Source organism: Barbatula barbatula (assembly GCF_947034865.1).
Source record: "Barbatula barbatula genome assembly, chromosome: 11".
NCBI lineage: Eukaryota > Metazoa > Chordata > Actinopteri > Cypriniformes > Nemacheilidae > Barbatula > Barbatula barbatula.
This window is the reverse complement of record NC_136774.1, coordinates 10,805,275-10,829,995: the sequence shown is the minus strand read 5'-3', so window position 1 is coordinate 10,829,995 and position 24,721 is coordinate 10,805,275. Positions and strand designations below refer to the sequence as shown.

At 41.4% G+C, this 24,721-nt stretch overlaps 1 protein-coding gene across 9 annotated transcripts in view; it reads left to right on the top strand.

Moving 5' to 3' along the window:
• The window catches only part of gpat2 (glycerol-3-phosphate acyltransferase 2, mitochondrial), a 41,577-nt gene that overhangs the window by 13,922 nt on the left and 2,934 nt on the right, over positions 1-24,721 (top strand). For 6 of the 9 annotated variants that reach the window (XM_079468203.1, XM_079468204.1, XM_079468208.1 and 3 more), the window contains 14 exons: positions 375-509; positions 2,223-2,322; positions 8,923-9,056; positions 10,317-10,416; positions 11,858-12,043; positions 13,491-13,589; positions 14,631-14,713; positions 15,614-15,732; positions 15,827-15,897; positions 18,439-18,703; positions 19,007-19,149; positions 19,858-19,935; positions 21,958-22,083; positions 24,474-24,594. In XM_079468203.1, coding sequence (XP_079324329.1) covers positions 375-509; positions 2,223-2,322; positions 8,923-9,056; positions 10,317-10,416; positions 11,858-12,043; positions 13,491-13,589; positions 14,631-14,713; positions 15,614-15,732; positions 15,827-15,897; positions 18,439-18,703; positions 19,007-19,149; positions 19,858-19,935; positions 21,958-22,083; positions 24,474-24,594 — 1,760 coding nt within the window. The remainder of the gene's footprint in view (positions 1-374; positions 510-2,222; positions 2,323-8,922; positions 9,057-10,316; positions 10,417-11,857; positions 12,044-13,490; positions 13,590-14,630; positions 14,714-15,613; positions 15,733-15,826; positions 15,898-18,438; positions 18,704-19,006; positions 19,150-19,857; positions 19,936-21,957; positions 22,084-24,473; positions 24,595-24,721) is intronic. The other 3 variants (XM_079468209.1, XM_079468210.1, XM_079468211.1) reach the window with 1 other exon arrangement.

The window sequence follows — 24,721 nt, the reverse complement described above, 5'->3', positions numbered from 1 at the left end:
TATTCCTCTGTTCATCTAGAACTTTGGAAGCTACTTTGTCTGGTGTTTTATCAGGAATAGGAATGGATACCTAGTTGATTAGATTAGGTTGTGACTTCTTTTCAAAACCTAAAATAAATACATCCTTGATATAAAAGACATTTTGGTCATAGCCTTGGTTCAACCCTGTCACTCCCACCCAAGTTCCTCTAGTTGCCCAACTCAGTTTAGAGCCTGTCATGTAAATAAGCTTTTATAGTCCTGAACAGCATTGATGTGTTTTTCATTCTGGAGACGTTTGGTGTGTTGGGATGGTGTTTATATTGTCCGTCACACTATCTCCTTTGTTCAGCTGCGGTCTCTTGTCCTGTGACTCTTGTGTGTGTTTTGTTCAGAGTGAAAAAGGCTCTTCTAACAACACGCGCCACAGGAGAGACCAGGCCGACAGAACTGGGGATGCCTGAGGTCACAGGTTATTTTGGCAGACTCCTGGAGCTCACAGAGACCTTCATCTCCCCAGCCCTGCTCCGGTCTGAACTCTTTCATCCCTTGTCATTCTTCTGGAAATGTATTTTGAAGTACTTTGTCAAACTGGGCTCTTGTATTTGGCCTGCTGATTTTAAGTTACATTTTTAATATGTGTGGGTAGGTAACATATCATCTTGCTGTATGGCATGCCACACTTCATTTATTTAAAAAAAGTATATAATATCACACATGCTGTTTTGTGAACATGTCATAATTAACTACATGTATAAAGTGAACTTCTCAAAAATGTAATCACCACCCGTAAATTTAAGCGAACTGCAAAACCTCAGATGTTATTTGAAGTAGATCAACCGTGCATTGATATGGTTTGTTCTAAGCCCTTTATCCTACATAATCTTTGGCAATTAATTCAGTCTGAATTGCAAAACAAGATGCACATAAAGATTTATGATAATATCAAAACAGCTTTAATACGGCATCTTGTCTTGAATGTAAAACTTGTAATCAGTGACATTTTCTTCAGGAAATGGAAATCAACTTAAGGAATTTAGTTTGGTTTTAATGTATTAGGTTTGTATCATAATGTATCAGCACCTAAAGTAAACTTATGCAGTTTGGTCCAAAATTCTGAGAGCACATAAAAATGTGGTATATCAAGTCTAATTTAATCTGGAATTGAATCAGGACTTTAAGGTTTTGAAATGCGTAACATTTTGGAGGTTGTAATAATATATGAATAAGAAATACGCACAACTCTTTCTGTCTCTAATCAAATAAGGAAATATGGGACATTGACCAAATTGAAACATTTTGTTCAAAAGGTCAGAAAACATGAACAATTACGCTAGCAACGTGAAGGCCTCAATTGATGCTCAATAGTTCTGTTTGTGCGTTTTGATCATAAACTTCATGCCTGTTTGACTTCATGCTGTCAATTATAAGAAAAGGAGAACACAGCTGTTTATATCACACATACTGTACACCTCAATAATCACAAATGAAACATTTTAATCCTTAATTTAAAACTCAATCTAAACCTTTTAGATTTTTCATATAATTTGTTATAAGACTGTATGCTGGTTTTCTTCTAGTTAATTTTGTTTTTAATTTTACCGGCAAAATGTTGACGTTCAAAAGTTTATATAAGTGCTCGACAAGGAAAACCACTAAAGTTCGTAAAGGATTTCTTGTGGTCATTTAATGTGTTCACAACACAGCATCTATATGAATAAAAACGTAATCTAAACCTATACTGCTTTACATTTTTCTGTATATAGACGATTTCACAGGACAAACACTTCTGCTCTGTGTTTGTTGATCGGTCTAGCTAATGGCTAATATTATAACTAGTAATATTTATTTATATTAATAGTCATTATTATTAATATTTATTACATAATAATAGTATTAAATACAACATTTGTTGAATTTTTATGTTTTAATTTGATTAAACAGTTTCTTGAATGGGTCGTGTAACTTTGTCGCATTTAAGTTTAGCCAAGTAACGGTTCTTCTACTGGTTGTCCAAAAGAATGCTGGCTAGACATATTTTTGACTTGCTAGCTAATGTAATTGACTTGTAATCAGAAATAAAATGCAGGAACTCTTTTCTTTGCAGATGTATACTAGCAGCTAAGTTTGGGCCAAAAAAGCGTGCAGTAACTTTTGTTTATGTTGTTGATTTAAACTGTTTATAATACTTGTTTATTGTCAGATTGATGTCTTCAGTTCTCATCGTACTCTCCCTCTCTTAGGCTGGTGTGCTGGGTGATGCTGAAGTTTTTCAGTTTAATGTTTTATAGCGTGCAGCTAAACCTCAACCAGCTGGCTGCTTTACACCGCACCACCAGACTGGTAAGACACAACCAGCTGTTCTCTTACTTTTCCCTCATACGCTGTCTCTCACCCGCTGTCACTCACCCTGTTTCTCTTACCCGCTGTGTCTCACTTTCTGTCTCTCGCCTGCTGTCTCTCACTTTCTGTCTCTCCTCCGCTGTCTCTCACTTTCTGTCTCTCATCCGCTGTCTCTCACCCAATTTCTCTTACGTGCTCACTCAATATCTCCCACTCACTGTCTTTCACCCTTTGTCCCTGACCCCCTGTCTCTCACCCGCTTTCTCTCTCCGTTGACTTGCACCCAATTTCTCTCACCTGCTGTCTCTAACCCGCTGTCCTTCACCTGGATTCTCTCTCCGTTGACTTGCACCCAATTTCTCTCACTTGCTGTCTCCTTCACCCACTGTCTCTAACCCGCTGTCCTTCACCCAATGTCTCTAACCCGCTGTCCTTCACCCCCTGTCTCTCACCCGCTTTCTCTCTCCGTTGACTTGCACCCAATTTCTCTCACCTGCTGTCTCTAACCCGCTGTCCTTCACCTGGATTCTCTCTCCGTTGACTTGCACCCAATTTCTCTCACTTGCTGTCTCCTTCACCCACTGTCTCTAACCCGCTGTCCTTCACCCAATGTCTCTAACCCGCTGTCCTTCACCCAATGTCTCTAACCCGCTGTCCTTCACCCCCTGTCTCTCACCCGCTTTCTCTCTCCGTTGACTTGCACCCAATTTCTCTCACCTGCTGTCTCTAACCCGCTGTCCTTCACCCGCTGTCTCTCACCCGCTTTCTCTCTCCGTTGACTTGCACCCAATTTCTCTCACCTGCTGTCTCTAACCCGCTGTCCTTCACCCGCTGTCTCTAACCCACTGTCCTTCACCCGCTGTCTCTAACCCGCTGTCCTTCACCCGCTGTCTCTCACCTGGATTCTCTCTCCGTTGACTTGCACCCAATTTCTCTCACCTGCTGTCTCCTTCACCCACTGTCTCTAACCCGCTGTCCTTCACCCAATGTCTCTAACCCGCTGTCCTTCACCCGCTGTCTCTCACCCGCTTTCTCTCTCCGTTGACTTGCACCCAATTTCTCTCACCTGCTGTCTCTAACCCGCTGTCCTTCACCCACTGTCTCAAACCCGCTGTCCTTAACCCACTGTCTCAAACCCGCTGTCCTTCACCCGCCGTCTCTCACCTGGATTCTCTCTCCGTTGACTTGCACCCAATTTCTCTCACCTGCTGTCTCCTTCACCCACTGTCTCTAACCCGCTGTCCTTCACCCAATGTCTCTAACCCGCTGTCCTTCACCCGCTGTCTCTCACCCGCTTTCTCTCTCCGTTGACTTGCACCCAATTTCTCTCACCTGCTGTCTCTAACCCGCTGTCCTTCACCTGGATTCTCTCTCCGTTGACTTGCACCCAATTTCTCTCACTTGCTGTCTCCTTCACCCACTGTCTCTAACCCGCTGTCCTTCACCCAATGTCTCTAACCCGCTGTCCTTCACCCCCTGTCTCTCACCCGCTTTCTCTCTCCGTTGACTTGCACCCAATTTCTCTCACCTGCTGTCTCTAACCCGCTGTCCTTCACCCAATGTCTCTAACCCGCTGTCCTTCACCCAATGTCTCTAACCCGCTGTCCTTCACCCCCTGTCTCTCACCCGCTTTCTCTCTCCGTTGACTTGCACCCAATTTCTCTCACCTGCTGTCTCTAACCCGCTGTCCTTCACCCGCTGTCTCTAACCCACTGTCCTTCACCCGCTGTCTCTAACCCGCTGTCCTTCACCCGCTGTCTCGCACCTGGATTCTCTCTCCGTTGACTTGCACCCAATTTCTCTCACCTGCTGTCTCCTTCACCCACTGTCTCTAACCCGCTGTCCTTCACCCAATGTCTCTAACCCGCTGTCCTTCACCCGCTGTCTCTCACCCGCTTTCTCTCTCCGTTGACTTGCACCCAATTTCTCTCACCTGCTGTCTCTAACCCGCTGTCCTTCACCCACTGTCTCAAACCCGCTGTCCTTAACCCACTGTCTCAAACCCGCTGTCCTTCACCCGCCGTCTCTCACCTGGATTCTCTCTCCGTTGACTTGCACCCAATTTCTCTCACCTGCTGTCTCCTTCACCCACTGTCTCTAACCCGCTGTCCTTCACCCAATGTCTCTAACCCGCTGTCCTTCACCCGCTGTCTCTCACCCGCTTTCTCTCTCCGTTGACTTGCACCCAATTTCTCTCACCTGCTGTCTCTAACCCGCTGTCCTTCACCCACTGTCTCAAACCCGCTGTCCTTAACCCACTGTCTCAAACCCGCTGTCCTTCACCCGCCGTCTCTCACCTGGATTCTCTCTCCGTTGACTTGCACCCAATTTCTCTCACCTGCTGTCTCCTTCACCCACTGTCTCTAACCCGCTGTCCTTCACCCAATGTCTCTAACCCGCTGTCCTTCACCCCCTGTCTCTCACCCGCTTTCTCTCTCCGTTGACTTGCACCCAATTTCTCTCACCTGCTGTCTCTAACCCGCTGTCCTTCACCCAATGTCTCTAACCCGCTGTCCTTCACCCAATGTCTCTAACCCGCTGTCCTTCACCCCCTGTCTCTCACCCGCTTTCTCTCTCCGTTGACTTGCACCCAATTTCTCTCACCTGCTGTCTCTAACCCGCTGTCCTTCACCCGCTGTCTCTAACCCACTGTCCTTCACCCGCTGTCTCTAACCCGCTGTCCTTCACCCACTGTCTCAAACCCGCTTTCTCTCTCCGTTGACTTGCACCCAATTTCTCTCACCTGCTGTCTCTAACCCGCTGTCCTTCACCCACTGTCTCAAACCCGCTTTCTCTCTCCGTTGACTTGCACCCAATTTCTCTCACCTGCTGTCTCTAACCCGCTGTCCTTCACCCACTGTCTCTAACCCGCTGTCCTTCACCCACTGTCTCTCACCCGCTGTCCTTCACCCGCTGTCTCAAACCCGCTTTCTCTCTCCGTTGACTTGCACCCAATTTCTCTCACCTGCTGTCTCTAACCCGCTGTCCTTCACCCGCCGTCTCTCACCTGGATTCTCTCTCCGTTGACTTGCACCCAATTTCTCTCACCTGCTGTCTCCTTCACCCACTGTCTCTAACCCGCTGTCCTTCACCCAATGTCTCTAACCCGCTGTCCTTCACCCCCTGTCTCTCACCCGCTTTCTCTCTCCGTTGACTTGCACCCAATTTCTCTCACCTGCTGTCTCTAACCCGCTGTCCTTCACCCAATGTCTCTAACCCGCTGTCCTTCACCCCCTGTCTCTCACCCGCTTTCTCTCTCCGTTGACTTGCACCCAATTTCTCTCACCTGCTGTCTCTAACCCGCTGTCCTTCACCCGCTGTCTCTAACCCACTGTCCTTCACCCGCTGTCTCTAACCCGCTGTCCTTCACCCACTGTCTCAAACCCGCTTTCTCTCTCCGTTGACTTGCACCCAATTTCTCTCACCTGCTGTCTCTAACCCGCTGTCCTTCACCCACTGTCTCAAACCCGCTTTCTCTCTCCGTTGACTTGCACCCAATTTCTCTCACCTGCTGTCTCTAACCCGCTGTCCTTCACCCGCTGTCTCTAACCCGCTGTCCTTCACCCACTGTCTCTAACCCGCTGTCCTTCACCCAATGTCTCTAACCCGCTGTCCTTCACCCACTGTCTCTAACCCGCTGTCCTTCACCCACTGTCTCTCACCCGCTTTCTCTCTCCGTTGACTTGCACCCAATTTCTCTCACCTGCTGTCTCTAACCCGCTGTCCTTCACCCACTGTCTCAAACCCGCTGTCCTTCACCCGCTGTCTCTCACCTGGATTCTCTCTCCGTTGACTTGCACCCAAATTCTCTCACCTGCTGTCTCTAACCCACTGTCCTTCACCCAATGTCTCTAACCCGCTGTCCTTCACCCACTGTCTCTAACCCGCTGTCCTTCACCCACTGTCTCAAACCCGCTGTCCTTCACCCGCTGTCCTTCACCCACTGTCTCTAACCCGCTGTCCTTCACCCGCTGTCTCAAACCCGCTTTCTCTCTCCGTTGACTTGCACCCAATTTCTCTCACCTGCTGTCTCTAACCCGCTGTCCTTCACCCGCCGTCTCTCACCTGGATTCTCTCTCCGTTGACTTGCACCCAATTTCTCTCACCTGCTGTCTCCTTCACCCACTGTCTCTAACCCGCTGTCCTTCACCCAATGTCTCTAACCCGCTGTCCTTCACCCCCTGTCTCTCACCCGCTTTCTCTCTCCGTTGACTTGCACCCAATTTCTCTCACCTGCTGTCTCTAACCCGCTGTCCTTCACCCAATGTCTCTAACCCGCTGTCCTTCACCCAATGTCTCTAACCCGCTGTCCTTCACCCAATGTCTCTAACCCGCTGTCCTTCACCCCCTGTCTCTAACCCACTGTCTCTAACCCGCTGTCTCTAACCCGCTTGCCTTCACCCACTGTCTCTAACCCGCTGTCCTTCACCCACTGTCTCTAACCCGCTGTCCTTCACCCACTGTCTCTAACCCGCTGTCCTTCACCCAATTTCTCTCACCTGATTTCTCTAACCCGATTACTCTGCCCTATGTCTCTCACCCGGATTCTCTCTTCAAGGTCTCACCCAGTTTCTCCCACACGCTGTCTCTCACCCAGTTTCTCTCACTCTCTGTCTCTCACATGTTTCCCTAACAGATTTCTCTCACCCCATTTCTCTAACACGCCGTCTCTCATCCGATGTCTCACACTTGTTTTTTTCACCTGCTGTCTCTCAGTCCCAGTCTCTTAAACCCTATTCGCACGGGATTAGTATTATCTTGGGAACTTGTGTGATTTAGAAATGACTTCCCCACAGCTGTATATCATGTGGCGCATTCGCACGGGATAAGTGAAGCTTGTGATTCTACTGAAGTTGACGGGATAAGATGGCAAGGCCTTACATATAGTTTGTATAGCCTATAGTTGTATGGAATATAATGATATATGACCGTACCAGCATTCAGCATCAGCATTCGAGATCTGCTATTGTGAACCAGAGAGAAGATCACCGCGATCGCGGGTCTCAAATGTTACGAGCTTTTACATGAGAAATAACAAAACGGTAGACTCATGAGAAATAATAAAACGTCAGTTTCAACTCACCCTCCATTATTTGCAAATGGCGTATAAAACCTTTAAAAATTATATATGAGCCCGCCAAATCACAGAGATGCCGATTCGTACGGGACTAATATTATCACATGACCTCAGTGTTCGTCAAAATATGGTAGGTAATATGTAATATTTTTCAACTTTACTTACACTTTACAAATTACAGACACAGCCTATTCGCACAGGATTAAAATCACAGACAACCTCTGCCATTATTAAGAAAAGACTAGAGGTAATACTTATCCTGTGCGAGTAGGGCTATACTCACTGTCTCTCACCCGTTGTATCTTACCCTCTTTTATCACCTCCTTTTGTTGACCCAAATGTGTATCATACTGTACGTCTCTCATTCACTCTCCCCCGTATCACCCTTCTTGCTGCTTATATCATCTACCATTCATCACTTTCCCCACCCTGTTATTTCCCTTTAGCTATTTTAGTTTTTTTCTTGCTATCATTGATATCTCATTAGCCTGTGCCGTGTTTCTTCTTTCACCACTGTTTTCCATTAAATGTTTTTTTTCTCTGGAAATTTGCGGGGGTTTTATTTGACACAAACTCAATTATTGATGATTTTGCTCTGATGTTTTGCTCTGTGAATTAAGCACAAGAAGCTGAGGGCTCCTCTAAGTTTCCAAACAGTCTTTTTCTGCCTCTGATCTCTCCATCCCTTCCTGTTTCCAGTCTGTGTTTTCACATTTATTTTTATTGCAGTCAGGTTTTCCACCCCAGGCTTTTGGTCACACATAACCCTTTATATGGCTATATAAGCACACTTTGATAAGCTTTTTGTAGCAGTTGATGTTTTTGTTTGTGTGTGTCATCCCTCCATTTGGGGCAAGTGGAATATGAAACAAAACACCAGAACACAGATTTTCTCTCTTTATAAATTCATCTGATCTCATCTGCAATCTGATTTAAAACCATGTGAACTAAACAGCATCTGTATGGCCTCAATCCATGTGCATCACTGGTGAAAATACTGAGATTACCTGTAGATTGTAGTAAGAGCATGATGCTAACAACGCCAAGGTCGATTGCACATACTTAGCATGATCCTATACATTTGTTTCTATGTAAGTCGCTTTGGATAAAAGCGTCTGTCAAATGCGTAAATGTAAATGTAGATCAGATTCTCGCAGCCCTCCTGGATCACTCTTTAGTATAATACCTCAAAAAGAATTAATTCAATACATAAAATACAAAAAATAGCAAAACATTCTTATAAAGAAAGTTACATTTATCTAAGGAGTTAAATTGGAGGAGAAATAAGACTAGTAGATTTTGCACTCTTAGTTAAGGTTGAAATTGTATGGTGCTATCATGACCTCTACCTAGGGTTTCTGGGTCTGAATGTTGAAAAGGAGTTGCTGATTTTGACCTCAAAAGATCAGAGATATTGACACAGTTGGGAAAAAGGTCTAAAATAACGCAAACCATTTATTTACACTTGAAAACGCCCCTGTATTCCTATAATGAAGTGATCTCTAATTTTGTGTGTTTTCTAGAAAACTCCTCTCATCTACGTGTGCCTTCGCCAGAGCCCAGTCGATCATGCATTGATTTGTCTGACGCTTTTCTGCCACAACTTGAGGGTCCCCTATACCCTCTACCCGGCCCAGGCCCAACAAACCTGGCTAAGGTAAACGCGCATGGACTCAAAACCCCACACTCTGTGGTGCCCTTAAAATGTATAGTTACTTTAAACCCTTCAGTTACAGTTCATTCCCCAACAGCTTAATTTAACAACGTAGCTCTGTGTCAGCCATACCGTTGGCATTAAAAAGAACTCCTTCGGTCATTAAATTAATTCTTCATGTGCAAACACAGCAGTTTCTGAAGCAGTAGTATGCATCACTGCTCCATCTTGAACTCAGCCAATGGAAGGAGCTATACACACAAAGTAGAGAGAGATAAATGGTTGGTAGGTAATAAGACATCCATTTCGTAAAGGATCATGGTACCTGTGCTGGAAACAGCAGTCGACCCCTCCGGGGTGTGTGTGCGTGAGGGGGAGTTTAGTTGTCTCCTGCATGTAACGGAAGACTTCGATTGGGCTTTACGCAAGGGGAAGCTTGTGATTCGTTTGCAAGGTTAAGCCAATAATTACTTAATAGCTGTTTATACAAATTGCTTCGGCAGTAATTGTTAATGTATTAATGAGATGCATCAAGCTTATGGTGTAAGCATCCAGTTACAAACAAATCACACGCACACACATGCAAATGTGAGCGGAATGTAGAACAGCTTTTTTGGGTAATTAACATTTTATTTATTTTTACTGAAACAAACGAATCTAAAAAACTGAAATAGAACAAAAGACCATTTGTTTTTTTTTAATATAAATTAATGTTTATAGCATTACATTGAACAGATTAAAGGGATAGGTCACCCCAAAATGAAAATTCTGTCATCGTTTACTCACCCTCTTGTCATTTCAAACCTTCATGACTTTCTATCTTCAGCAGAACACAAAAGAAGATATTTTGAAGAAAGTTGATAACCAAACAACGCCGACACCCATTCACTTCTGGTCACAAAAACAATGCGAGTAAATGGGGGCAGGTTAACAACATTCTTCAAAATATCTTCTTTTGTGTTCTGTAGAAGAAAGAAAGTCCTTTGGGTTTGAAATGACATGAGGGTGAGCAAATGATGACAGAATTTACATTTTTGGGTGAACTATCACTTTGACATCCTGATTTTAAGTCTTCCGCACAACACAAAAGATGTTTTGATACATGTTGGTACCAAACCACTAAAACATTTCTCCGAATATATTAGTTTGAGTCATACAAAGGTTTTAAACCACATGAGGGTTAATAAATGACAGAATTTGTATCCCTTTGTGTATTTCAGTTGTTAGTCACTATTTAAAAAGAATGTTTTGTCTTTTTCTCAGGCCCATTCTTAAGAGGCTGGGCGTCATCCTGCTTCCTAAAGATACAGACTCCGAGCAAGACGCTGAGATGGACAGCCTCTATTCTCCAGTCATGACCTCTGTAAGCCCCACAGAGAGTGTGCTATTCTGTTTGAATCTTTCCAGTGCAACACACCATAAGACAGGGGAAAAAACACTGTTCAGGCGCTCTGCTGCAGTATCCTCGTTAATGAAACGTTACGATGTAGGCATTGAATCCGTGGTGGTACTGGTTTTAACCGGGCCGTCTTATGAATGAGTCACCTGTGTATTCAGAGCCGATTTGGGAACCCGCTCCTGATGGACACCGTGGTTCCCATGACGATGGGGCACCAGCGGACTGCAGATGTTTGTGGGGGAGGTAGCGTGCGGCCGTGCACCTCCAAACTCATTACTATGCCTCACCGATGCCCAGAGGAGGAGAATAAACGTCACAGGCCTCCAGATTTACTGTCACATTTATATCATTATCAGAATGTCTTGGAGGAGCTTCTTATTAGGAGGTCGACTTTTGAGATGCTACAAGTGGGATTTTCATTCCTGTAAATGATTCTCGCAGGATTTGGTGTAATCTGCAGCGTCTTGATTGCAGAAATGTATGATTTGTATTGATATTAAAAGCTCTGATTAGATATGTGCAGCCTCTGAATGTAACCGAGGAGATAATCTGTCAAGCCTGGCTTGTCGCACTTATCTGGATGGATTTGGAAGAGATCTGTGTTAGAGAGGGAGAGTTAAAGCAATCGTTCAACCAAAATGAACGTTCTGTCATGTACACTAGTAGCTCTCAAATTCACATTTATATGTATTCAAACTAGGGCTTTTTGATGCGTTTTTATACTAAACATTTTGAATGTTTGCAGCGTTTCTGCAAAGGTTATGGATTCGATCCCAGGGAACACACAAATGACAAATATTGACTAAATGCGCTGCAAGTCGGTTTAAAGGCATCTGTCAAATGCATAAATGTACACAAAATGTAACTGGGGCAAAAGACTCCTTTATAAGATTGTCATCATAATTTGCAAAGATATTAAGATAACATTTCAGGTACAGTATATCGCTTATTCACACTTGTACTTTCTGACTGAAAACTGGTTTTGCTTGGCTTTTATTGTTTCATAATCTTCCACCTCTGCTCGGATAAAGATTTGAGAGCATGTTTAAGTTTCTTTGATTTTGCATTTGATGATATTCGGCTTCCACAGCACCTTTCTGTAATCACTTTCATTTTTCTAGAGGCTCAGCTCAATAAGAATTGAATTTTCGTCTTCATGTTAAAGATTCCATCCAAACTTTGCAGTACCATTTGTATCTACAGAAGTGTCGACTTCCCACTGCCTATCTTGCTACGCTTTAACAGCCAGCTTTCAATTCAATTTGTATTGGACTGATTTTACAGATATTGCACTTCATTTTTTCTTCTGCTCCATATCTCTTCCTCATCGTAAAAATGTCATCTGTCAGCCCCTCTGTTTTTTTACTGACGTTTTAATCTGTCGTTTCTGTTTTGTCTGGCACAGTTCATTGGCGAGCTTTTACGAGAGGGGGCCGGGCTCAGCGTGGGCGTCTCGGCGGGCAGAGGTCAGGGCGGGCAGTGGATCGCTCGTGTACGCCAGGCCATCACCGACGGTCTGGTGCCTGACGTAGGCGTCGTTCCAGTGGGCGTTTCCTATGACTGCCTGCCACGCCACTTTATACATCCACAGGTGATGACCCTAATATGAACAACACGCACTTCAGCAGGACCTTATAATGACCTTCATCAAGCAGGGCTATTAAATAAACCAATAACTGTACAGATTATATGCCGATAAGAGCTCTCCTAAGCACAATGATCATAACACTCATAAGCAAAATGATCATAGCTTTGTGCTCAATGGCTTTTGATAAAGCAAGCCTTTCTTAATATTGCTTATACTTAAAGGGGTGGTGCAATGGTGTGTTATGGACTCTGACTTCTTAACAGTGTTAAACGTGCTGTCTTCTCGTGCTTAACATGGTCAACTTGTCAAACAACGAATTGGACGTAATACACAGTATTTTGTGCTCGATACACTCCCCCAGTGTTAGTACAGGTTTCGGAAAGTTTTTTTCGAACATGAAAAATCATTATGTAACAACTTTTCTTAGTCCTTTATTGGACAGCTCTCCCGGAAAAGCATGCGGCACGACCAGGAATCAACCATGGAGAGCGGAGATTTAAGATTAGACCCCTAACCTCAAGTATTGAACGAGTGCTGAACTATTAAAAACACAAGACAAGTGTGCTTCTGTGTGATTATAAAACATGCAAAATAATCCAACTGGGTTTCGTTGAAGTGGATACTTGAGGCATATATATAGACCAGAGTATTATAGAGGCTAGTGGGTGGTCCGTTTTGAGTTAAGACCATTAAGCAATTACCCAGAGCACCGTAGTAACCACATAGCAATGCACACTGAACACCTTAGCAACGGCTTAGCAATTTCCTGATAACCATTTGTAACACCCTAGCACCTCCTAGGTAACGGAACGTTTTCAGAACATTGGTTATAACGTTCAAGAGCATATTTTTTCAACATTATAGTATGTTATTGCTAAATGTTGTACAAAATATATTCTTACATTGCCAGTGGAACCTTTAGAAGTAATGTTTTCATAACTTAATGTTAGCAAATTGAAACAAAAAATAGTTAGCTGGGCCGGTGGTTGGTTTTGCTTGAGGGTGCGCCCTTCACATTTACACAGTAATTGTATCTGATTTTGTAACTTATTTCTGAAGTGTAACTGATTTTTTACATGGGAATAAACAGCACTAATCACATTATTCAATTCAGTCACTGGATTAGTTTTTTGTTGATATTTGGATTTGGACGCCTCTTAAATGCAGACGTTGATGTTCTGACTTGGAAGACATTTTAAAAAATTTAAAAGGAAAGAGACGAGAAATCCATATTATTGTGTGCATCCATCTCAAATAGATGGCGGTTATTACAGCGATTATGGACACTAATTTCTGCGCTAATGGGTCTTCACCATTAGAGCGTTGTGAAGCTGAGAATAGTTTTCTCGAATTAGATCTGAGTCATTTCATCTCTTGCAAGTGTTTGGATGTTTGGGATATTTTTTTGAGCACTTTATTTAATTTTTTTATGTGTTTGTGTGATCTCCAGACTGGCCTGATGTCTGCTCTGAGGTTTGTGGTCTCGCTGCTAAAGGGTGATCACAGAGGAAGTGTAAGGATCCATTTTGCACAGGCTTTCTCTCTGAAGGTATGACTCACACACATAAAAATACAATACATTTCTCTTGTTCACCCATATACACACACAAACATTCCACACATATGTAGTACCTTAATGCATTGGTTGTCAGCGGGTCACGATTCAAAAATGGGGGTTAAAAAAAAGGACATAACATAAACAATGCTGAGTGCAACAAATAAAATAAACTAACCATATCCATAATACAGTAAATTTGTGTTAAGATAAAGATATTATTTCTACCCCCTTCCCTCCAATGCACATTTTTGGGAAACAGTTATTTTTATTGCTTTTAAAGAAACAAGAACAGTATTTGGCTATTACATAAAATGTTGTCTTTAAGACCACTGCCAACAAGTACTTTTAATATGACTTGCACCCCCTTATGTGCTTTCAACAAATCAATCCAATTCCATTTATTTGTGTAGAGGTTTTTACAATACACATTATACCGTCTCAGCTTTACAGAAAATAAATGGAAAAGTCAAGGGCAACAGAGGCAAGAAAACACCATAGGATGGTTAAACAGACGATGGGGTAACCTTGGCAGAAATCTAAGACTTAAAGGAAAGAAAATTCTGTTATGTAAGTTCTTCTGCAGAACACAAAAGAAGATATTTGGAAGAATGTTGGTTGGAACGGTTGGTCCCCATTGACTTAGATAGATTTTGTGTCCATACAATAGAAGTGAGTGGGGACCAACAGTTTTTGGTCAGCAATGTTCTTCAAAATATCTTCTTTTGTGTTTTGCAGATGAAAGTAAGTCATACAGGTTTGAAATGACAAGAGGGTCAGTAAATGATGACAGAATTTTCGTTTTAGGGTTGAATATCAACAGATAATTAATTATGTCTTTACTTAATTTGGACACCTAACAAATAAAGGGAGAAAAAATTGATTATCGCAACATTAAGTCTTAACCTTAAAGGGATGGTTCAAAATTTTGTTGTCGATTATTCACATGAGGTTCACTTTCCATTTTTGGGTGAACTAGACCTTTGAGAAAGATCAATACCAAAGTTTCAAGACTCTGTATCTCCTTCCTCACAGGAGATGTGCGAAAGTGGAAAGTGTCGTGTGGATGGAGGGCGCCCCCTACAGGAGCTGCTGTTGTCCGCTGTACTGAATGAAAGGTCTCTTGCTTGACTCTCTTCGGTCTCCCATCCATCCTTTTCCTAATCCATCTCCTCCTATCTGCCCACATCAGCGTCTGTCGGCCAATATGGTCAAAGACGCAAAAGCTTGTGCGCTTTGCTTCGATCCGTTCATTCATCCTCTCCTCCCTCATTCAGCCTTGGTTGTGGATTTCCTTCTTTTTTCTGCTGTCACGTTTTCCTGTTTTTGAGTTCTTTATCACCTGTGTGCTAGCTTCATAGTTGCTGTATTGTTCAGTAAAATGCAGGACTAATAACCATTAAATAAAGGAAGGATGCTGGGATGGAGATAATAGATGATGCCTCTCAGTCAGTTTAACATATTGCATTATCTGAACTTCCTTTGTAACTCAAGCGCAGAGGGTCCAGTTTGCTGAATCAGACCTCCAGAGTCACAGCGCTCATTCCTGCTAAAGCACGGCACTCTCAGCAGCTTTAGAACAACTGGAAGTTCTCAGGAGAAGTCACTCATTGAGACCGGAGCTCGTAATGAGCCGGAATATGATGGAAGATCTACAAAGAGCTGCTCTGCGAGCCTCAGGGATTGAAATGTTCTTAAAGCCGAGCATCAACAGCGGGAAGGCACTGCCATGAAGGCCCAACCCTGCGGGGATCAGCTGACATTTGCATTTAGACAGTTAGTAATGTAATGCTGTAGAGCCTTTTTTGTACGTGTTAGGGAACGATAACAATGAACCGACAGGTTAGCCAGTCGCTCGAGGAGGTTTGCAGAAGGCTGTAATGTAAATTCAATGGGGAGATCAAGACCGTACGTGTTGCGCATGAATATCTCTGCATGCAACACGCCAACCACCCCCCCCCCTTGTGTATTTAGTTTTTACATGGGAAGGCATGCTAAAATGTGATTTATTGTATCAGGATAGACTCCATCTTTGGCCAGAAGGATGTTTCCTGGCTCCTTCCACCCTCGGTCATGCCCGAACTGACCCCTGCAGAGAGGCAGCAGACCATCGCTCTAACTCTTCATCTGATGTACTGTAAGTCAGACTGACACACACAATCTCACAGATCGCACAGTGGATTTCACCTTTTCATATATGAGGCTAAACGTTTTCTTTTCTCTTTATTAAGCCTCAACTAAGAGTATGGCCGTCATGTCCACCAGCCTCATGGCCTGTTTGTTGCTCCACAAGCATCGCAAGGTGTGTTCAAATAAATCATGAATTATCTTGGCTATCGCTTCACAACATCATTAGTAGTAGAAGTTTTATGTTGGTTACAGTATGCTGATGCCCATATAAAGAACATTGTCATTGACAATGACATAAGACATCATGTGCATAATACAGTTTTACGATAGTAAATGCATCAGATTTCCACCACATGATTATCATTGTGGCAGTAAATTGAACTTTAATGCTTAAATATAATGCACAAGCGTAGTAACAAACTTTTGTTGCCGTCTGACGTTACGGTTAAGTTTTGCATCGCCCATGTGTGTTTCGAAGTAAGGGATGATGTACAGGCAGATGTTTGCAGGTATTTCGCAATAAAAGCCGGCTGCTTGTTCATTATTACGCTTATTACACAGCTACTTGCCCCATGAGAAAAAACTGAACATGAAATGTGAATTTGAAATATTTTATTAGCTCATTTTTACAGAATGCAGAAGAAACTGAGTTCATCTCGAACTGGCTATTTGGTTTAATCCTTTGTAAATATAATATCATACATTATATGTAATTAAAAGACACGTTTATATTTAATTTGAAAAAAAAAAAAACCTGTCAAAATGATTTGCTGCATCCGGGTTACCATGTGTTATAAGTATTGCGAGTTGTTATCTAGGAATCACGAACTTGCAATGACGTGACTGGCCAATCAGAATCAAGCATTCCAACGAGCGGTGTAAGAAAACAACCTAAACAACGACCGACGAGAAACACATTTCAGTCAAATTTGACTTGTAATAAACACTAGCTGTTGCTAAAAGACTGAGCTCTCATTCCACAGATGGATACTCTCATGTTGCGCATTTTCTCCTCCATAGAAGTCCATTTATATAGAAACAGCTCAGCTCAAGGCAGCGCAAACTGAGAACATCAAACATTTCTGATATCACGGGAATGTCCAAAATCGGTGATGATAAAATTATTTAATAATTTGGTTTTCCCTGGTCGAAGTTACTTAAGGCTATTCCTTATAATGGGCTATGCGGGAGAAAATGCTAGATGTGAGATTATTCATTTAATTGGTGGAATAAGAGCTTGTTTTTTTACAGCGACTAACGTTTTTGTACATATCAAGTACATTTTGACAGAATTGTGTTTTTCCCCGGTCGTTGTTTTCGTAATGGTAAGTCGTTTCAGAAATACTCAAATGGGCGACACGCAGGTATAACGGAAACGGATATTCCGACTTCTGAGAGCTTCGGAGTCCATTGTTGCTACCCATGAATTTTGAAATGTACAATATTTTCAACCTTTCTTGTAAAACAGTAAAGTACTTTTATAAAGTTTTTATTCAGATGCCCAATTACGGTCGGTAAATACAAGTAATGTGGAAAAGTATATTAAAACAAGGCCAATGAAGGCCAAAGGAAGAAATCCAAAATATTTCTAGTTTTGGTTATTTGGTAATTGTGTCTGAGTAAAGACTATTTAGTTATTTCAGTTATTTGTCTAATAAATGACAATCAAATGATACTTAACTTAATGATAAAGTTTTCCTATAATATTTGTGTTTCTATTCTGACATGTAGTTTAATAAATTTGTCAAGCACTCTATATACCTTACACTATATAACTATGTGTGTGACAAATCAAAATCTTGAATAATGGCCAAAGAAATGCACAAAAGAAATCGCTAAATCTATTGAAATAAATAATTTTGTCAGTCAGGTTTATTTGTAATTTTGTTTTAGTTTTTGGCTCTTTTGGCCAATGAATCGGACTAAAAATACAAGTGCATGGAGGCAGATAGAGTTACCATTGTGGCTCTTAACGTTATAGTTCACAGAAAAATGAAAATACTTTCAATATGTACTTGCCCTCATTGCATCACAGGTGTATATGACTTTCTTTAGCCAAACACACAGTAATATTAAATAATGAAATATTTGTTTGTAATGCTATTTCATGGGGTCCACATTTTTGATGCTCCAAAAAGTGCGTTGATCTGTCATAAAAGTAATTCATATGACAAAAGATGGATGAAAATATTTATCTTTCAAACCTAAAACTATAAACATTAGCATCAGGTAACAGTCGTCCATGCCATAGATCTGTGTAAGCCATGCCTGAGTGAGAAAGACCTGTTATTTTTCTGGCTCTTTTCATACTTTTTAATTCATACTTGTATGAAGGATGGTGGGTGTTTGTTTGACGCTTCAAAAATGGCATTACAAAGATACCACGAGCCGGAGCCAAGATCATCATTTATTGCCACTCGAATTGTGTTTGGCTGAAGAAACAAAGTAATATACACCTATGGCATGAGGGTAAATAAATGAAGTGTTAATTTCCATTTTCCAGTGACCTATTCCTTTAAATTCAATAAGTGCCATTCTGCTAGAACACATAGTCACTGTAAAACGCATTTAGATCAACAGTTGTTTGTTACTCTGTGATGTAAGCACCCTCACACCATTTATTATTTAGGCCTTGAACTTTCAGATTTATAATGGGTTATAACTATTGGGATATAACAATTAATCCAGCTTTCTCTCTCACCCTTTCTGTCAGGGTGTACGTGTATCAGCGTTGTGTAGGGACATCTGTTGGCTGTTGGAGGAGGTGTTATTCAGAAACACTGATGTGGGTTACGGCGGTTCTCTGGTGGGACTCGTGCATCACGCACTCTCTATGCTCCGCCCACATCTGCTGATAGCCGCGGCTCCGCCCACCAAAGAGCCTGTCATTGTGCCACGGCCCGACCCAGAATCCCTGCTCACACTGAGCCAACACTGCGATCTGCTCACTCACATCTTCATACACGCGGCTGTGGGAGGTGTGTGTTTTGTTGGTATTGGAAGGGGCATCATGCACCTTTTTAATTGAGGACCTCACTTCATTTTTTTATAAACCAGGCAAATTGTAGCTGAAATGGACAGCCTGTGATCTTAATGCATCTCATTTTTTTGTAATAATGTAACATTTGTACATAAAGTAATCATTCAATGATTGAAAATCCACTTCGGTTTGAATGGGCGTGATGCCTCTGGTTGCCGTTGTGTTTGGGTTGAGTCACGTTTGCATCACAGCAGGGTTTGTTGACAGTGTTAATCCTGAAGCTGTGTGTGTTTGTGTCAAGCGTGTGCCGTTTCAGCCATGCTGAGGGAGGTTGTAGGCTGTGGAGGGGGTGGAGACCTGGAGTTTGATGTGGTTCTCGGCCAAGCAGAGCTGACGGAGAAAATCCTCCAACTCACACATTTACTTTCACCTGGGTACATACCAGTGAGTCTCACACAAACACGCCCACAGATGTTCTCGCTGTTGTTTTGGTCTCAGATTGTACACCCACAGACCCCTACAGTCTATTAAAGTGATAGTTCACCCAAAAATGAAAAATCTTTCATCATTTACTCACCCTCTTGTCATTCCAAACCTGTATGACTTTCTTCTGCAGAACACAAAAGAAGATATTTTGAAGAACGTTGGTAACCGAACAACATTGGCCCCCATTCGCTTCCATTGTGTGATTGATCGCTTTGATTGAAACAGCTTAAACTATTATTTTTGCTACGGTCAAAGGTCCCGCTACGTGACACTGCCCTCACAACGACATTCACAATCACACAGCGGTGATTCATACGGCCTGCTTGCACTTCAATCAGTCCGAAATTCATTTATTTTTTCATACATTCTCCCAATTTCTCTCCAGTCCAATCGATGGGAGGCTCTCCATCTGTTCCATTTATTTTTCTCTCTCGATGTCTCTTAAATCGAATTTCCCGTTCAAGGGTTCTTCAGCGGCAGGAATAGCATGTGTAATTATTGCCGGCACATTTTACACTTGCCTCAGCAAATAAACACTTGTAAAGGCTGTGAAATGTCAACAAGAACAAAAACACTACACAACAGCCGAGTGGAACTAATTATCTCTCCTCCTGTCTGTCTGTCTGTCTGTATTTACGCTCTCTCATCTGTCTTTCTGTCTCTCAGCCGTGTCAGACAGCTCACGGGTTTGCTCTTGATGCGGCGGATTGTCTGGTGCAATGCGGGGTTCTTGTTATGGAGGAGGTAAGACACACGTACACAAACTTGGTAGATTATGAAAAAATCATCATTTACTCACCCTCGTCATTTCAAAACTTTATGACTTTCGTTCTTCCGCAGAACACAGAAGATATTTTGAAGAAAGTTGGCAACCGAACCGCAATGGACCCCATTCACTTCACATTGTGTTGATACAAAACCAATGCAAGTCAACGGGGTCCAGTTGACAACATTCTTCCAAGTGTCTTCTTTTGTGTTCTGCATAAGAAAGAAAATCACACAGGTTTGAAATGACAAGCGGGTGAGTAAATGATGACAGAATTGACATTTTTGGGTGAACTATCACTTTAAAAGAACCGTTCACCCCAAAAACGAAAACAAACATAATCAGTGTGCAGCAAATCTGTTTGCAAAATATGCGTTATAAAAGTTTGGGAAAATTTACAGTAAGGTACTATATGCGAGAAAATTGCATTTATTAATATTAATTCATTTTAATTTCAGCATTTACTAATAACTAATAAGAATTTACAAACATTTTCACTGTTCACATAAGTTCAATCACAATGAACTAACATGAATAACTGCATTGACATCAACTAACATCGACCAGGATTAATAAATGCTGAAAGACTAAATTATTAGCTAATGCATTTACTAATGTTAACTTTTAGCACCTTATTGTAAAGTGTCACCAAAATGTAAAAAGTCACTGTTACATATTATTATATTTACATTTTTAAGCAGCACCTTTCTAGTAGCACCAGGTTTAAAAATAAAAATCATATGACGGATGTCAATGCGTTCACATCATGGAGACCGGTTGCTGCCCGGCGGTTCACCTCATTTGTGGTCCATTGAAATGTGTTTTTGAGTGGTCGATGGCAATATCCAGAGAAAAGGTGGCAGCCTCGATTTTCAAGAAAAATAAACAGATTTACTTCAAACTGTTTCCCTAAACTATATGGTGCAGAAAACATGGTCATTTTATGATTTACTATTACAAGTGGCTGTGGAATAATTGGTTCTGATTGGCTAGTCATGACATTCTAGTCAAACAGCCGCTTAAAAATAGGTCTGGGTCATCTTGACAGGTGCAGTTTAATGTGACACAAATGATATATAAATATGCCAAATGAATAGCATAGATGATATTATAATTACAAATGATTGAACCAAATTTTGTTTGAACCTGTTTCTTCTCGGCAAGTCCTCTCGCCGGAAGATCTTCATTTTTTGTTATAAATGAACTATTATGAATCCGTTTTTCATGTCTGTGCAAATTCATATCGAGTCCGAATCCTCCTGTCAGGGTTTATTCTGTTATAACAACCAGCTGGATGTACATTACATGTATGCATTTGGCAGATGCTTTCATCAAGTGACTTACTCAGAAACTAAATGTATAGTTAAATGCATTGTATGTGCAATCCCTTGGCATTGCTATGGCCATGCTCTAATCCCAGAGCTACAGGAAAGCACATTATTTGTTATATATAACATGTTTGTCTTCTGCATGTAATAAATAACTTGCTCCATCTCTGAAATGACTTCGCTTTTAGATTTTTGTCACTAAGCCATTTTGTTTTCAAGTCCCTCATCTCCCCACTTCTCACGATACAATCAATTCCCTGTGGCAAAATCTCAAAAGCTGTGTTTTTCACATTTTTCAGTATCTTGATCAGAATAAAAAACTGAATTCACTGAGACGTGGCCAAAATGCTGTTTTTGCTCAATTGCCCAGAATGCAGCAGCCCTTTTAGACTAAATCTAATAGCGGAAAATAGGGTGCTCAGCGGCGCTCTGACCATTCCGTCTCTGTCCATTTCTCATCAAGTGCCTTCGTAGTTTCCAGCTCACTGATTTTGTAAGCAAACATGATGGAGAGGTGAAAGTTGACTGATTTGTTTCAGCATTTTCTCTGATGGGGTTTAGAGCAAAGCTTGTATTTTTTGTTTGTCTAAGGGTCATTTCAACCCCAGACGGATTATTTGCAGTTTGTTTGTGCTTGTCCTTAGAGATGTGAACCTGTGTGTGTGTGTGTAGGTTCAGAGGGCGACACCAGTGTGTGACTTCATGAAGAGACAGGGTGTGTTATCATGGAGAACTTCAGACAACCCTGACCAGAGCAGTGATTCAGACTGTGAGGAACCAGATACACGATCGTATAAGGTAGAAATGTCATAAACACACATAAAATAGTTAAGAGACCCTTTTGTGGCGTTTCACGTCGGTGTCTGTTGAATTTCAACAAAATCAAACCTCATGAGTGACATGAAGTCATCCACCAGCGATGTGAAGACTGACAGCATGACAAGACGCATAAAAACTGTGATCAAAATCAAGGTTATCAAATCCATAAATAATTTGTAAACTTTTCCTAAATACATGACTTAAGACAATTTATGAACTTGTTTTCTTTGCAATATTTGAGGTCTGAAAAAATACAGAGCATCTTTTCTGTTATTTTGACCTGTTAATGCAGTTTTCCTTTTCTGCTGATAAATACAAATAGAAACAATAATAAAATTTGGGAGAAATATTGTTAGTACTTCACAAAATAAAAATGATTATTTGACCTAGTAAATTCAGAAAAGCTGAAAATTAATTTAACATGGTCTCTTATGTTTTCCATAGATATTCTGTATATATTTATTGTAGCTTTCCTGTAGTTCAGATGGTAGAACATGACATTAGCAACGGCAAGGAGTCATGGGTTCGAATCCCAGGGAATAAATATACAGTATACAGAAAGAACTGAAGTCTCAAGAGTATTACATGTAGAGTTCTTGTTTCGTATTAATATTATATCTCTAGATTCAAAGTACGCACGTCATCCCTGGAAACACAATTATAAGATCTAAAGTTCCAGCAAGATGAAACATTCGCAAACTAAGAAACACAAACACACCTCATTTATCATTTACACACTCAGACAGACCAAAAACATTCACACCGACAGTTCAAAGCAGCTGTTCTTGAAGGAAGGCGCTGTCTGCGGTTTGGCATTTCTCAGTTTGTGTGCTCTGGATACAATACAAAGAGAAGAATCAGTGGCAGGAAAAGTCAATATTGTGTGTTTTGAGGAGAGAGAGAGGCTGGCGTGTGTGATTCTGATGTGGATCAGAACATGTCGGCAGCTGGGAGTGATGGTTTAGAGCACTGCTTTAAAAGCTTGTTTTTTGTTTAGAGTTTGTTGGTTTTCTTTATTGAACTGTTGGGCTTTTTACCATACGTTCGGGAGCTTTTAATGTTTTTTTTTCTGTTGTATAGATGTTGTTAGCGGTACTTCACAAAGCATCACTTTTAATATTGATTTATTAAAGGTATAGTATGCCCAAAAATGAAGTCTTTCATCATTTACTCACCCTCATGTCATTACAAACCTGTATGAAGAGATTTTTAAAATGTTGGTTACAGAAAACTGTTGGTTCCCATTGACTTGCATTGGTTTTGTGTCCATACAACAGTAGTCAATGGGGACCGACGTTTTTCAAAATGTCATCCTTTGTGTTTTGCAATAGAAAATCACACAGGTTTAAAATGACAGCAAGGTGAGACATTTATGACCGGATAACAGGAACAGAACTATTCCCTTGTTTTACTTTGGGTTTTCTCTCAAAAACTTAATTTGAATGTTGATTGATAGTATGAATTACTAAAATAAAGTTATAACTGATGACTTAATAAAAACTTCTAAATATTTTTTAATAATTACTTTTACCATAGCTTTGGCCGTCTATGAGGGCTTAGAGCAGTCATCGTCAATAGGCGGACCGCGGACCTTTGCTTCGTTCCATCCGGACCCCATTTAAAACTTTGGCCTATTTTGGTTGGTTAAATTGAGCCGCGCGTCTTCACAACGGAGAATCACATCACACGCGCTCTCAGGAACAGTTATGTAATTGATCTTTTGCCGCTATATCCTCTAATATCTTCATCTTTTGGGCTAAACTGCTTCTCTCACGCCAAAGACTAACAGCATGAAGAGCAGCAAACACTTGCTTATTTTAACAACACTAGCAGCAAATATGAAAGCATTTGTATCCACCAGTCTGTTTGCTGTATGTCTCCAACATTTCAACAAGATTTGTGATATTTTATTTTAACCGTAACGTTTCATCTACATTTAGCAGTACCATTCAGCATGTAAACATTTGTGACCCTATGAAAACCCAGGCTAACATCTCATAATGGAATTGATTATTATAACAAGCATCAAAGATTAATTTCAAGCATTGATAAGATCATATCTTTTATACAGTATATCCAACTGGGCTAAATTGATTAAATATTTATTTATTGTCAAAAAACATATTGTCCGGACCTCCGTTTGGAAGAAAATATAAAGACCGGGCATATTGGAAATTTTATTGAATACCCCATCTGGTAAATATCATTGTAGGAGTTATTTAAAAAGTACATGTATTTATGGGAAAAGAATACAGAATTCAATTCTGATCTGTAAACACAACCAAAAATATCCAGTTTACTGTCTACTTAATAAAAACAACATTCTTCGCAGGTTGTCTCACTGTCCTCCTGTTCTCTCTTCTTTCTAGTTGAGTCAGCCATCTCAGTGCCCAGAAATGCTGTTTTTTCTGTGTAGTTTGCTGAGCGTCCAGCTGAGAGCTTTGTGCTGGACTTTAGAAAGCCTTCATTACCTCCCCTTACCCACCACAGGTCAGTACACGACCTCACACACACATAAACTCTGACCTCTGTCCACAGCGCTGTTACCGCATGTGTCCACCGTGTTATGCGTGTTACTATTCACGTAGAGTCTATAAAATGTTTATAATCTAAAAAC